A 13061-nucleotide genomic window follows, 5' to 3' on the forward strand; every position below is an offset into this window, starting at 1 on the left:
AGAAAGGTTTTACTGGCAGTGGTACCTTCCGTTTAAGTACCTGCCTTGTCCCTCCCTTCATCCGTGTACTTTAGCTTTGGTATTGGTATCCCACAAGTAATGGATGATCCGTGGACTGGATACACCTTACAAGAGAAAACATAATTTATGCTTACCTGATAAATTTATTTCTCTTGTGGTGTATCCAGTCCACGGCCCGCCCTGTCATTTTAAGGCAGGTATATTTTATTTTTAAACTACAGTCACCACTGCACCCTATGGTTTCTCCTTTCTCTTGCTTGTCTTCGGTCGAATGACTGGAGGTGGCAGTTAGGGGAGGAGCTATATAGAAAGCTCTGCTGTGGGTAATCCTCTTGCAGCTTCCTGTTGGGAAGGAGAATATCCCATAAGTAATGGATGATCCGTGGACTGGATACACCACAAGAGAAATACATTTATCAGGTAAGCATAAATTATGTTTTTCCTTTGTTTATGCTGTCATCCAGAGTGCTAGCCAGAATCAAGCAGAAACACTCCTCAGTTATTCTTATTGCTCCTGTGTGGCTTTGCAGGATTTATTTTGCATATCTGGTTCTGATGTCCTCATGCCTGCCCTGGAGGCTTCCTCTTCGAAAAGATATTCTCTCTCATTGTCTTTTCTTTTATCAAGATCTCAAAATTCAGAATTTGAGCACTTAATTCTTTCTAAAATTACTGACTTTCATACTTTTGTTCGGGCTCTGATTAGAATTAAACCAGTTATCCCTTCAGTTTCTCCTCCTTGGAATATTAATTTGGTTTTTAATATTTTTCAAACTCCTGATTTTGAGACAATGCTTGGCTTAGACCTTCAGATTTTATCCTGGAAGGTTCTTTTTCTTCTAGCTATTTTTTTGGCTAGAAGGATTTCTGAGCTTTCAGCTTTGTACTGCAAAACTCATTTTCTGATTTGTTATCAGGATAAGGCTGTTCTTCACACTTGCTATTCTTTTCTTTCTAAGGTAGTATCTACAGATGCTATCATTCCGGAAAGGGGTTTAATTCGCAAGGGTTTTTGGGTGTGAGGAAAACTCCACCTGAATTAATTTACACCTCAGTCAACTACTCAGTTGCTACTTCTTGAGCCTTTCAAAATAAGGCTTTTATTGATCATGTGTTATGCAGCTTCTTGGTCCTCTTTACACACTTTTTAGAAAGTTTTATCACTTTAATGCTTATTCTTCTTCTCAGGCTGCCTTTCTCTGGACAGTTCTGCAGGCCGTAGTGACTGATTAGTGCCTTCACATATTGTTTCCCCCTATTTCACAGTGGCCTTGTGTAATCCACTGCTTCGGTATCAATTCCCACATGTCATGACTCATGGACTCTCTACATATGATGAAATAAAACAAAATGCATGCTTACCTGATGCATTCATTTCTTTCATGATATTATCTTCTATTCCTGTATTATCTTTCCTGATCTTCTCTCCCCCCCCCCCCCATATTTACTTGGCTTGGATAATTTCCTTTCGTTCTCTCTTCGTACAGGGAGAGTCCACAGCTCCTGCCCGTGTTCTCTGATGGGTGGCCCTTTTTTTTTCTTTTTTTCTGGCACCATTTTCACCCTGATATTTCTCCTATTTTTCCTTGTTCTCTCGGCAGAATGACTGGGGGGTGAGGGAAGTGGGGAAGGTATTTAAGCCTTTGGCTGGGGTGTCTTTGCCTCCTCTTGGTGGCCATGTTCTGTATTTCCCAAAAGTAATGAATGCAGCTGTGGACTCTCCCTGTACAGAAGGATATTATCTGATATGCATAATTTATGTTTTTAGACCTATATTGGGCTAGATTACAAGGACTGAGGATCATGGGAAGTGGGAGGGATTTAAAGCTATGGTGTGTTGGGATGTTTTTTTGCCTTTTCCTAGTTGTAAGGAGGGGAATATTCCCACACATGACTCTGACCATCACCATGAAAAATTAATTTATCAGGTAAAAATAGATTTTGCGTTTTCTATATTGACCAATAGAATTACTCCTAGCTGTTTCCTAAACATTACAATTTTTTTGTAATTTTTTTTTTTTTTTTAGACAATGGTATTTTGATTTCATTGTGAAATTTAAAATTATGCTTAAAAAAATAACACATTTATTCATTCTTAATTACTGGTCACAGATTAGTTTTGAGAAGCAGTCAGACAGTCCTTCAGCCACTCTGGATGCAGATGTTTCTGATGTTCAATCTGTAGATTCGAATGTCTCATGGAGATCAATCAAAAGAGACACAGTTTGTCAGGTATATACATTTTGTTTTATATTATGCTTCTTTAGGTTCTAAATATATGTGGTGATGATAGATTATTATATTTAAATAGTTTAAGCCTGGTTAAATAATTTATGACTGTTCTTCCACTTCATTTTATATTTGACATGATTTCTTATTGATTTAATTGAGACATATTAATTGAATTCAGTGTAAATGTATCATTTTTAGTTTTATACTATTTTGAATATGATTTTTTTTTTTTTTTTTTTACTTTTGTTTAAATGTTTGGCAGGATAATTTCCTTGGTAATTAAAGAAACACATACAGTAACTAGTTGCCATATAATGAGAATGCCTTTCTTTTCTATTACTGTTTGGCAGATCTGTGAAAGTTTTGGTGAGATGCTGGTTTCCTGTGAGGGTGAGTGCTCTCGCCTCTTTCATCTTGAGTGTCTCGGAATGGAATCATTACCAGATGGGAGGTTTATATGCATGGAATGCAAAACAGGTATGTGTAAAATGGATGACTTATTTTTCTCTTACTTGGTGTATTCAGTCCACGGATTCATCCTTACTTGTGGGATATTCTCAATCCCTACAGGAAGTGGCAAAGAGAGCACACAGCAAAGCTGTCCATAATGCTCCCCTCAGGCTCCGACCCCCCCCAGTCATTCTCTTTGCCGCTCTAACAAGTAGCATCTCCACGGGAGGGTAAAGAGTTTGTGGTGTTAGATTTGTAGTTTTTATTTCTTCAATCAAGAGTTTATTTTAAAATAGTTCCGGTTTGTACTATTTACTCTGAGGCAGAAAGTGATGAAGATTTCTGCTGAGAGGAAAAAGATTTTAGCATGTTGTAACTAAAATCCATTGCTGTTCCCACACAGGACTGTTGAGTACCGGAGAACTTCAGTTGGGGGAAACAGTTTGCAGGCTTAACTGCTTAAGGTATGCTCAGTCATTTATTTCTAACAAGACCTGGTAATGCTAGAAGACTGACAGAAATCCCCATGAGGGAAGGTAAGCCATTTTCTGAGACGCAGTATAGAAGGATGGCTTTAGTTAAGGGCTTAAATACTGGTAGACACTGTGATGGGCTAAATTGATTATTTTATTAATGGAATCTTATATTTATTTAAGTGTTTGAAACGTTGTAAACACTTTTTGGGGTTTTTATTTCGCCTGGCATATTATCAGACGCCTAGTCTGACTCAGGAAGGCCCCTTAACTCTGGACTGAAGAGGGAGGGGGCCTCATTTTCGCGCCTCAGTTGCGCAGTTGATTTTCAAGACAGCTCATGCAGCTTCATGTGTAGAGTCCTGAGAGTGCAGGAGAACATCAAGGAGGCTTATATTTCTGCTACAAATAACCCTAAGGGAAGGTAGGGCCGCAGCAAAGACTGTGGCACCGTGCTGTAGTGTGTTAAACCGGTTGTTTATTGCAATTTGCTCCGGTTTGGTCAATAAGGGGTTAATTGATTTGAAAATTTGTGTGCAATCATTTCAAAGCATTAGGATCATGTGGTGAAATTTTCATAAAGATCGGATGTTTTTTGGTGATTTGGAAAAAAAGTGTGTGCTTTTTATTATTTAAAGACACAGTAACGTTTTTTCAAAAAGTGATTTTTTATGTATTGTAGTGCTGTATAAGTCTGTCAAACATGTCTGAGACTTCAGATAGACCTTGTTCTTTATGTTTAAAAGCCATGGCGGTACCCCCATTGCATTTATGTGTAAAGTGTGCTAAAACATCTAAGCATTTTAAAGACCATCCAGTGACACTTAAAAATGTAGCCCAAGATGATTCTTTAACAGAGGGTAATGAGGATAGTCCTTCTTCCTCTCCCCATGTGTCGACACCAGTTACGCCCACACAATCGATGCCTAGTACCTCTAGCACATTGGCCCCTTTTACTTTACAACAATTAGCAACAGTAATGTATAATTCCCTTGCAGCATTTTTATCCAAACTGCCAGTTTTTCCAAGAAAGCGCGATAGCTCAGTTTTAAATACAGAGGATGAGCAATCAGACGCTTTGGATAATTTATCTGTAGTACCCTCACAAAACTCAGAAGTAGCAGTGAGGGAAGGTCTGTCTGAGGGAGAAATTTCTGATACAGGAAAAGTTTCTCAGCGGGCAGATTCACATTCCTTAGCGTTTAAATTTAAGCTGGAACACCTCTGCGTACTGCTTAAGGAGATTTTAGCTACGCTGGATGATTGTGACCCCATGGTGGTCCCCGAAAAATTGTGTGAAATGGACAGGTTTTTAGAGGTCCCTGTTTACACTGAGGCATTTCCGATCCCAAAGAGGGTGGCGGATATTGTGACTAGGGAGTGGGAGAGACCAGGTGTACCCTTTGTCCCCCCCCCTATCTTTAAGAAAATGTTCCCCATAAACGACCCCAGGCGGGACGAGTGGCAGACGGTCCCTAAGGTAGAGGGGGCTGTTTCAACACTTGCTAAGCGTACAACTATACTAATAGAGGACAGTTGTGCTTTCAAAGATCCTATGGATAAAAAATTCGAAGGATTGCTGAAGAAAATTTTTGTTCAGCAAGGTTTTCTACTTCAACCAATTGCCTGCATTATTCCTGTAACTACTGCAGCGGCTTTTTGGTTCGAGGCCCTGGAGGAGTCGCTCCAGAGGGAGACTTAATACGATGAGGTCATGGATAGAATTCATGCTCTAAAGCTGGCTAATTCTTTTATCACTGATGCCGCTCTCCAGTTAGCTAAACTAGCGGCGAAAAACTCAGGTTTTGCCATCATGGCGCGAAGAGCGCTTTGGCTCAAATCATGGTCGGCGGATGTGTCGTCCAAAACGAAACTGTTAAATATTCCCTTCAAGGGGAAGACCCTTTTCAGCCCAGAGCTGAAATAAATTATTTCAGATATCACTAGGGGCAAGGGTCATGCCCTTCCACAAGATAGGCCGTTTAAGGCCAAAAACAAGGCTAATTTTCGCTCCTTTCGCAACTTCAGGAGCGGACCTGCTGCAACCTCTGCTGTCGCAAAGCAAAATAACGTTTCCCAGCCCAAAGCAACCTGGAAACCCTTGCAGGGCTGGAATAAGGGTAAACAGGCCAAGAAGCCTGCTCCTGCTACCAAGACAGCATGAAGGGGTAGCCCCCGATCCGGGACCGGATCTAGTAGGGGGCAGACTTTCTCTCTTTGCTCAAGCTTGGGCAAGAGACGTTCCGGATCCCTGGGCATTAGAAATAGTTGCTCAGGGGTACCTTCTAGAATTCAAGGATTTTCCCCCAAGGGGAAGGTTCCACAGTTCTTGTTTGTCTTCAGACCAAACAAAGAAAAAGGCGTTCTTACGCTGTGTAGAAGATCTCCTAAAAATGGGAGTAATACACCCAGTTCCAATTTCAGAACAAGGACTGGGATTTTACTCAAACCTGTTCGTAGTTCCCAAAAAGGAGGGAACTTTCAGGCCAATCCTGGATCTAAAGATTCTAAACAAATTCCTCAGAGTTCCGTCTTTCAAGATGGAAACCATTCGACAATCTTGCCAATGATCCAGGAAGGTCAATATATGACTACCGTGGATCTAAAGGATGCGTACCTACATATTCCTATCCACAAAGTTCACCATCAGTTCCTAAGGTTCGCCTTTCTGGACAAACATTACCAGTTCATGGCCCTTCCTTTCGGGTTGGCCACCGCTCCCAGAATTTTCACAAAGGTGCTAGGGTCCCTTCTGGCGGTGCTAAGACCGCGGGGCATTGCAGTAGCACCTTACCTAGACGACATATTAATACAGGCGTTGTCTTTCCACAGAGCCAAGGCTCATACGGACATTGTTCTGGCCTTTCTAAGGTCTCACGGGTGGAAGGTGAACGTAGAAAAAAGTTCTCTGTCCCCGCTTACAAGGGTTCCTTTCCTGGGAACACTTATAGACTCGGTAGAAATGAAAATCTTTCTGACAGAGGTCAGGAAGTCCAAACTGTTGAACACCTGCCAAGCTCTTCATTCCATTCCTCGGCCTTCTGTGGCTCAGTGCATGGAGGTAATTGGTTTAATGGTGGCGCCAATGGACATAGTCCCTTTTGCCTGAATTCATCTCAGACCACTGCAACTGTGCATGCTCAAACAGTGGAATGGGGATTATGCAGATTTGTATCCTCAAATACAAATGGACCAGAAAACCAGAGACTCTCTTCTCTGGTGGTTGTCTCAAGATCACCTGTCTCAGGGAATGAGTTTCCGCAGACCGGACTGGATCATTGTCACGACCGATGCCAGTCTGTTAGGCTGAGGTGCGGTCTGGAACTCCCTGAAGGCTCAGGGTCTATGGTCTCGGGAAATATCTCTTCTCCCGATAAACATTTTGGAGCTGAGAGCGATATTCAACATGCTCCAAGCATGGCCTCAACTAGCGGAGGCCAAATTCATCAGATTTCAGTCGGACAACATCACGACTGTAGCGTACATCAATCATCAGGGAGGAACAAAGAGTTCCCTAGCGATGAAGGAAGTATCCAAGATCATCAAATGGGCGGAGGATCACTCCTGCCATCTATCTGCAATTCACATCCCAAGGGTAGACAACTGGGAGGCGGATTTTCTAAGTCGTCAGACTTTTCATCCGGGGGAGTGGGAACTCCACCCGGAGGTTTTTGTTCAGCTGACCCAGCTATGGGGCATTCCAGAATTGGATCTGATGGCGTCCCGTCAGAACACCAAACTTCCCCTTTACGGATCCAGATCCAGGGATCCCAAGGCGGCATTGATAGATGCTTTAATAGCGCCTTGGTCATTCAGTCTAGCTTATGTCTTTCCACCGTTTCCTCTTCTCCCTCGGCTAATAGCCAGAATCAAACAGGAGAAGGCTTCAGTAATTCTGATAGCACCTGCGTGGCCACGCAGGACTTGGTATGCAGACCTAGTGGACATGTCATCGGTCCCACCATGGAAACTGCCATCGAGGCAGGATCTTCTAATTCAAGGTCCTTTCAAGCATCCAAATCTAGTTTCTCTGCAACTGACTGCTTGGAGATTGAACGCTTAATTCTAGCTAAGCGTGGTTTCTCTGAATCAGTTATAGACCCTCTGATACAGGCCAGAAAGCCTGTCATCAGGAAAATTTACCATAAGATATGGCGGAAATATCTTGGTTGGTGTGAATCCAAGGGGGCAGTAAGGTTAGGATTCCAAGGATACTGGCTTTTCTCCAAGAAGGATTGGAGAAAGGTCTGTCAGCTAGTTCCTTAAAGGGACAGATATCTGCTCTGTCTATTCTGTTACATAAGCGCCTGGCAGCTATACCAGACGTTCAGGCGTTTGCACAGGCCCTAGTTAGAATCAAGCCTGTTTACAAGCCTGTGGCTCCTCCTTGGAGTCTAAATTTAGTTATTTCAGTTCTTCAAGGGGTTCCGTTTGAACCTTTACATTCCATAGATATTAAGTTATTATCTTGGAAAGTTTTGTTTTTAGTAGCCATTTCTTCTGCTCGAAGAGTTTCTGAATTGTCTGCTTTGCAGTGTGATTCATCCTATCTGGTGTTCCATGCAGATAAGGTTGTTTTGCGTACCAAACCTGGTTTTCTTCCAAAAGTGGTTTCTAATAAGAATATTAACCAGGAAATTATTGTTCCTTCTCTGTGTCCTAATCCAGTTTCTAGGAAGGAACGACTTTTACACAATCTTGACGTGGTTCATGCTTTAAAATTCTATTCAAAAGCGACTAAAGATTTCAGACAAACATCATCCTTGTTTGTCGTCTATTCTGGTAAGAGGAGAGGTCAGAAAGCGACTGCTACCTCTCTTTCCTTTTGGCTGAAAAGCATCATCTGATTGGCTTATGAGACTGCTGGACAGCAGCCTCCCGAACGAATTACAGCTCATTCCACCAGAGCTGTGGCTTCCACATGGGCTTTTAAGAATGAGGCTTCTGTTGAACAGATTTGTAAGGCAGCGACTTGGTCTTCACTGCATACATTCGCCAAATTTTACAAATTCGATACTTTTGCTTCTTCGGAGGCTATTTTTGGGAGAAAGGTTTTGCAAGCAGTGGTGCCTTCCGTTTAGGTGATCTGACTTGTTCCCTCCCTTCATCCGTGTCCTAAAAGCTTTGGTATTGGTATCCCACAAGTAAGGATGAATCCGTGGACTGAATACACCAAGTAAGAGAAAACAGAATTTATGCTTACCTGATAAATTACTTTCTCTTACGGTGTATTTAGTCCACGGCCCGCCCTGACATTTAAGTCAGGTTCAAATTTAATTTAAAATAACTATAGTCACCACTGCACCCTATGGTTCTCCTTTTTCTCCTAACCGTCGGTCGAATGACTGGGGGGGCGGAGCCTGAGGGGAGCTATATGGACAGCTTTGCTGTGTGCACTTCCTGTAGGGATTGAGAATATCCCACAAGTAAGGATGAATCCGTGGACTGAATACACCGTAAGAGAAAGTAATTTATCAGGTAAGCATAAATTCTGTTTTTTCTTTAAAGTAACAATTTTTTTTTTTTAGATCTATGCATATGCTAAAAGGGCTAACTAAAAATAGTTTATATAAACAAAAAGTTTAAAAATGTTCATCAAGTATTTTAAAAGAATTTTCTAAAATAAGCAAAATTACTAAAATAGCCATGCTGTCTAGAGTAGTCTGATCCACCCCCTCTTATCAGTGTATAGCTTCAGAAACAGATGCATCATATTTCAACTGACTTTACAGTTGCCTATTTGCTGCTAATTTGCTTCTAGGCATGCTCTAGCAGGTCATGAGCGTGCATGTCATAGGTGTGTGCGCAGTTTGATCTTGGGAGTTGAGAAGAATCTTTCTCTTGTAAGGTGTATCCAGTCCACGGGTTCATCCATTACTTGTGGGATATTCTCCTTCCCAACAGGAAGCTGCAAGAGGACACCCACAGCAGAGCTGTCTATATAGCTCCTCCCCTAACTGCCACCCCCAGTTATTCTTTTGCAGCTCTCGACAAGATAGGAAGTATCAAGAGATATGTGGTGACTTAGTGTAGTTTTACCTTCAATCAAAAGTTTTTTATTTTTAAACGGTACCGGCGTTGTACTGTTTTACTCTCAGGCAGAATTTAGAAGAAGAATCTGCCTGGAGATTGATGATCTTAGCAGTTTGTAACTAAGGTCCATTGCTGTTCTCACGCATAACTGAAGAGTATGGGAAAGACTTCAGTATATTTATTTCTAGAGAGGTGATAAGAGCTAGAAAATGCTGACAGAGCCTTGTATAATTGAGGTAAGCCTGATGCAGTGATTTAACAACGACTGGTATCATGCTTACAAAAAAGGGTAATATTCATGTTAATACTCATATTAATTAGTGACAAAACGTTTACATGTTATATAGAAAAAACGTTTTTTCTCTGAGGGTGATAAATCGTTTTTTTGGTGCCTAGTTTCCACATGGCTAGTCAGATACTCCTAGGAGTATTTTCTTAAGGCCCTCTGACATAGAGTGCATGGTGGGAGGGGCCTATTTTCGCGCTCTAGATGCGCAGTTTATATTCAGACTGAGACATCCAGCTTCCCTAAAGGAGTCCTCTGGCATCTGAGGACCACTATAGAGGGCTTATTCCTTTCCTAAATCGTATTTGAGGGCAGGTAGGAGCAACAGCAGAGCTGTGGCAAGGTGTTTAACTGTTTTTTAACGTTTTTCAAATCCGGTTTGGGGCCTAAAGGGTTAATCATCCATTTGCAAGTGGGTGCAATGCTGCTTTAGTCCCTTATACACACTGTAAAAATTTCGAAGAGTTTACTACTTTTTAACACTGTTTTGCAGTTTATGTGATAGTTTTTTTCTCTTAAAGGCACAGTACCGTTCTTATTTAATTGCTGTTTCACATTTATTAAAGTGTTTTACAAGCTTGCTGGTCTCATTACTAGTCTGTTTAACATGTCTGACATAGAGGAAACTCCTTGTTCAATATGTTTAGAAGCCATTGTGGAACCCCCTCTTAGAATGTGTACCAAATGTACTGAAATTTCTATAACTTATAAAGACCATATTATGGCATTTAAAGATTCATCACCAGAGGTTTCTCAGACTGACAAAAGGGAGGTTATGCCATCTAGCTCTCCCCACGTGTCAGAACCTATAACTCCCGCTCAAGTGACGCCAAGTACATCTAGCGCGTCCAATGCGTTTACCTTACAAGACATGACGGCAGTTATGAATCATACCCTCACAGAGGTATTGTCCAAACTGCCAGGGTTACAAGGAAAGCGAGACAGCTCTGGGGCTAGAACAAATACAGAGCTTTCTGACGCTTTAGTAGCTATGTCCGATATACCCTCACAATGCTCCGAAGCCGTGGCAAGGGATTTGCTATCTGAGGGCGAGATTTCAGATTTCAGATTCAGGGAAGACGTTACTTCAGTCCGATTCTGAAATGACAGCCTTTAAATTTAAGCTTGAACACCTCCGCTTATTGCTCAGGGAGGTTTTAGCGACTCTGGATGATTGTGACCCCATTGTAGTTCCAGAGAAATTGTGTAAAATGGACAAATACTTTGCAGTGCCTATTTACACTGATGTTTTTCCAGTCCCTAAGAGGTTTTCGGAAATTATTACTAAGGAATGGGATAGACCAGGTGTACCGTTAAGTACCTAATTTAACACCCTTTTTCATTTTGTCAAAATATTTTTTGACCAAAGTAATAAATTATTCTACCGTGTTATTGTTTAATGGGGCATGGGCTGAACTTTTAGCTCTTAGATCACGAACCTATGTATGGAATACGTTTAAATTATCTACAAAACCCTTGTGTCGAACGGTCTGGGGGTGGGAAGCAAAGAACCCTTTAAATCTAAGATTTCTAAAAAATCTTTGAAGGTCTGCTTCAATCTGAAAGAAATTGGGAGTTACCGTAGGGATAAAGGATAATTCTTTCTGTAAAATCGAAATAGTCAAGGGGTCTAGAGTCACTGAAGAAATGTTAATTACTAAATCTTCTACTATCTTTTGCTGTGTCTTGTCTGCATATGATTTCCTGATCCTCTTCCCCCGACTGTGTACTCTATTTTTTCTTTGGATTTGTGTTTGTTGGAATTCTGTCCTAAAGGGGAGGGACTTTGTGATCAGAGAATGAGTCCCCAGAATTATCAGTATATCTAGGTGCTCTTCTACGTTCACGTCTAAAGGGAATAAAGTTAGGGTTCCTCCACCTATATACTTTGTTACTAGAGTAGTCTTTGGAATCTCTTTGAAATTTCTGTGTTTTTTTGATTTCTACTTCTTTTTTTAAATTTATTAATTGGCTCAAAGATCTCACTTTTCAGTTTTTTGAAATCTGCCTCTAGTTTAAAAGATCTAAGTTGGGTCTCAATTCTATCAATCTCAGCTTGTACTTTTGGGATTTCTTTCTGAATATACTGTATGCAATAGTTAATATAATTAAATCACTAGAACATTTATTCAATATTCCCTCCCATTTATCACAGAATTCAGAGTCATCTTTAAATAGCGTGGGATGTAAGTTGCATCTAAGTCCCCTAGGGATGTACTTAAGGCGAAGATATTCAGCTAAAGTAATGGCATGTAGTTCTAAACTAGTTTTTTTTTTACGGTAAAGTTTCTCTAGTGACTGTGGTTCATCCACATCTTCAGTAAAAAAAATCTCTATTGCCTAAACAAAGTGTGGCAATCCTGGATGCATCCAGTTCAGAGTATGCAAATAATTTTGGAGATTCCTGTGTTTGTTGCAAAAACGCGCGTCACCTGTTGTGATGTCAGACGCCAGACTGAAGTCGATGCAAGCGGGTTTGTTTAAAACTATCTACCTCATCTCTGCATTACTGTGGTGCTGAACTTCCAGATAAGTGTGTACATCAGCGGGACTACTGCCTAGAAACCCTCTATTTCATACGGACTGGGTAAGATCACTCATTGAGCGTTACTGAAGTAAACTTCCTGTGTTTCACTGGCGGACTTCGGTCCTTGAGCGCCGGTGCGGTCAGAATCCTTCTCACACACATGGTTCAGCAGTTAACAATATCATATGCATAACAGGAACTGTCAACTTACAAGGTTACACTTTGCTGCTTATCATGTTGCCATGCAAGAATTACAATACATGAATTGCTCTATCGTTTTTCAAGCTGCTATAAAATCATTATATGCATGAACTGTTTCATACTACTGCTTGTCAACCTACAAGTTTACAATTTGCTGCTTATTACGTTACCATGGGCAAGAATTACATTGCATGAACTGCTTTATATTCTTTTCAAGCTGCTACTAAGTCATTACATTGCATGCATTGTTTTGTCATTTTGAAGTTGCTTTAAATCAGGGATGTCAAACTTGCGGCCCATGGGCCGCATGCGGCCCACAACGTATAACTTTGCGGCCCATTTGATATAACAGCATTTAACAATTTAATTATACATTTTTTCAGAAAACTTAAAACCAAAAGCTCAAAAGTCTTTAAAATTGTAAATTGTCTTTTCATCCACGCCGATATGACTACACTCGCTTAACACACAATGTTGATTTATCTGAATATGAATAATATATTGAATACACATCACGCACATCACGTGATTGGCTGTTGCTGATGGAACCATATCACGCAATTTTTACGACGTCCTGCAATAAGTCACAGTCGTTTAGTCATTTTGAAAGCGTTAATTTATTTCAAGCCTTTGTATTCAGTATGTCTTTATTGACACCAAGTGGCAGTAAAACTAAACGAAAAATTGCTGACGAACATCGAAATTTCCAAGAAAAGTGGGAACTGGAGTATTTTTGCTCTGAAGTAAGTGATAAAATCATCTGCTTGATATGTAATAGTGCTATCAGTGTACCAAAATTATATAACGTTAAACGTCACTATGAGCAGCATAAATCAAA

General features: G+C 40.8%; 1 protein-coding gene across 4 annotated transcripts in view; it reads left to right on the top strand.

Moving 5' to 3' along the window:
• Positions 1-13061, top strand: part of NSD3 (nuclear receptor binding SET domain protein 3) — a 1671583-nt gene that overhangs the window by 690576 nt on the left and 967946 nt on the right. For all 4 annotated transcript variants that reach the window (XM_053718034.1, XM_053718036.1, XM_053718037.1 and 1 more), the window contains 2 exons: positions 2134-2253; positions 2604-2730. In XM_053718034.1, the coding sequence (XP_053574009.1) occupies positions 2134-2253; positions 2604-2730 (247 nt within the window). The remainder of the gene's footprint in view (positions 1-2133; positions 2254-2603; positions 2731-13061) is intronic.

The sequence above is a fragment of the Bombina bombina genome, chromosome 6 (genome assembly GCF_027579735.1).
Source record: "Bombina bombina isolate aBomBom1 chromosome 6, aBomBom1.pri, whole genome shotgun sequence".
In the NCBI taxonomy this organism is placed as follows: Eukaryota; Metazoa; Chordata; class Amphibia; order Anura; family Bombinatoridae; genus Bombina; species Bombina bombina.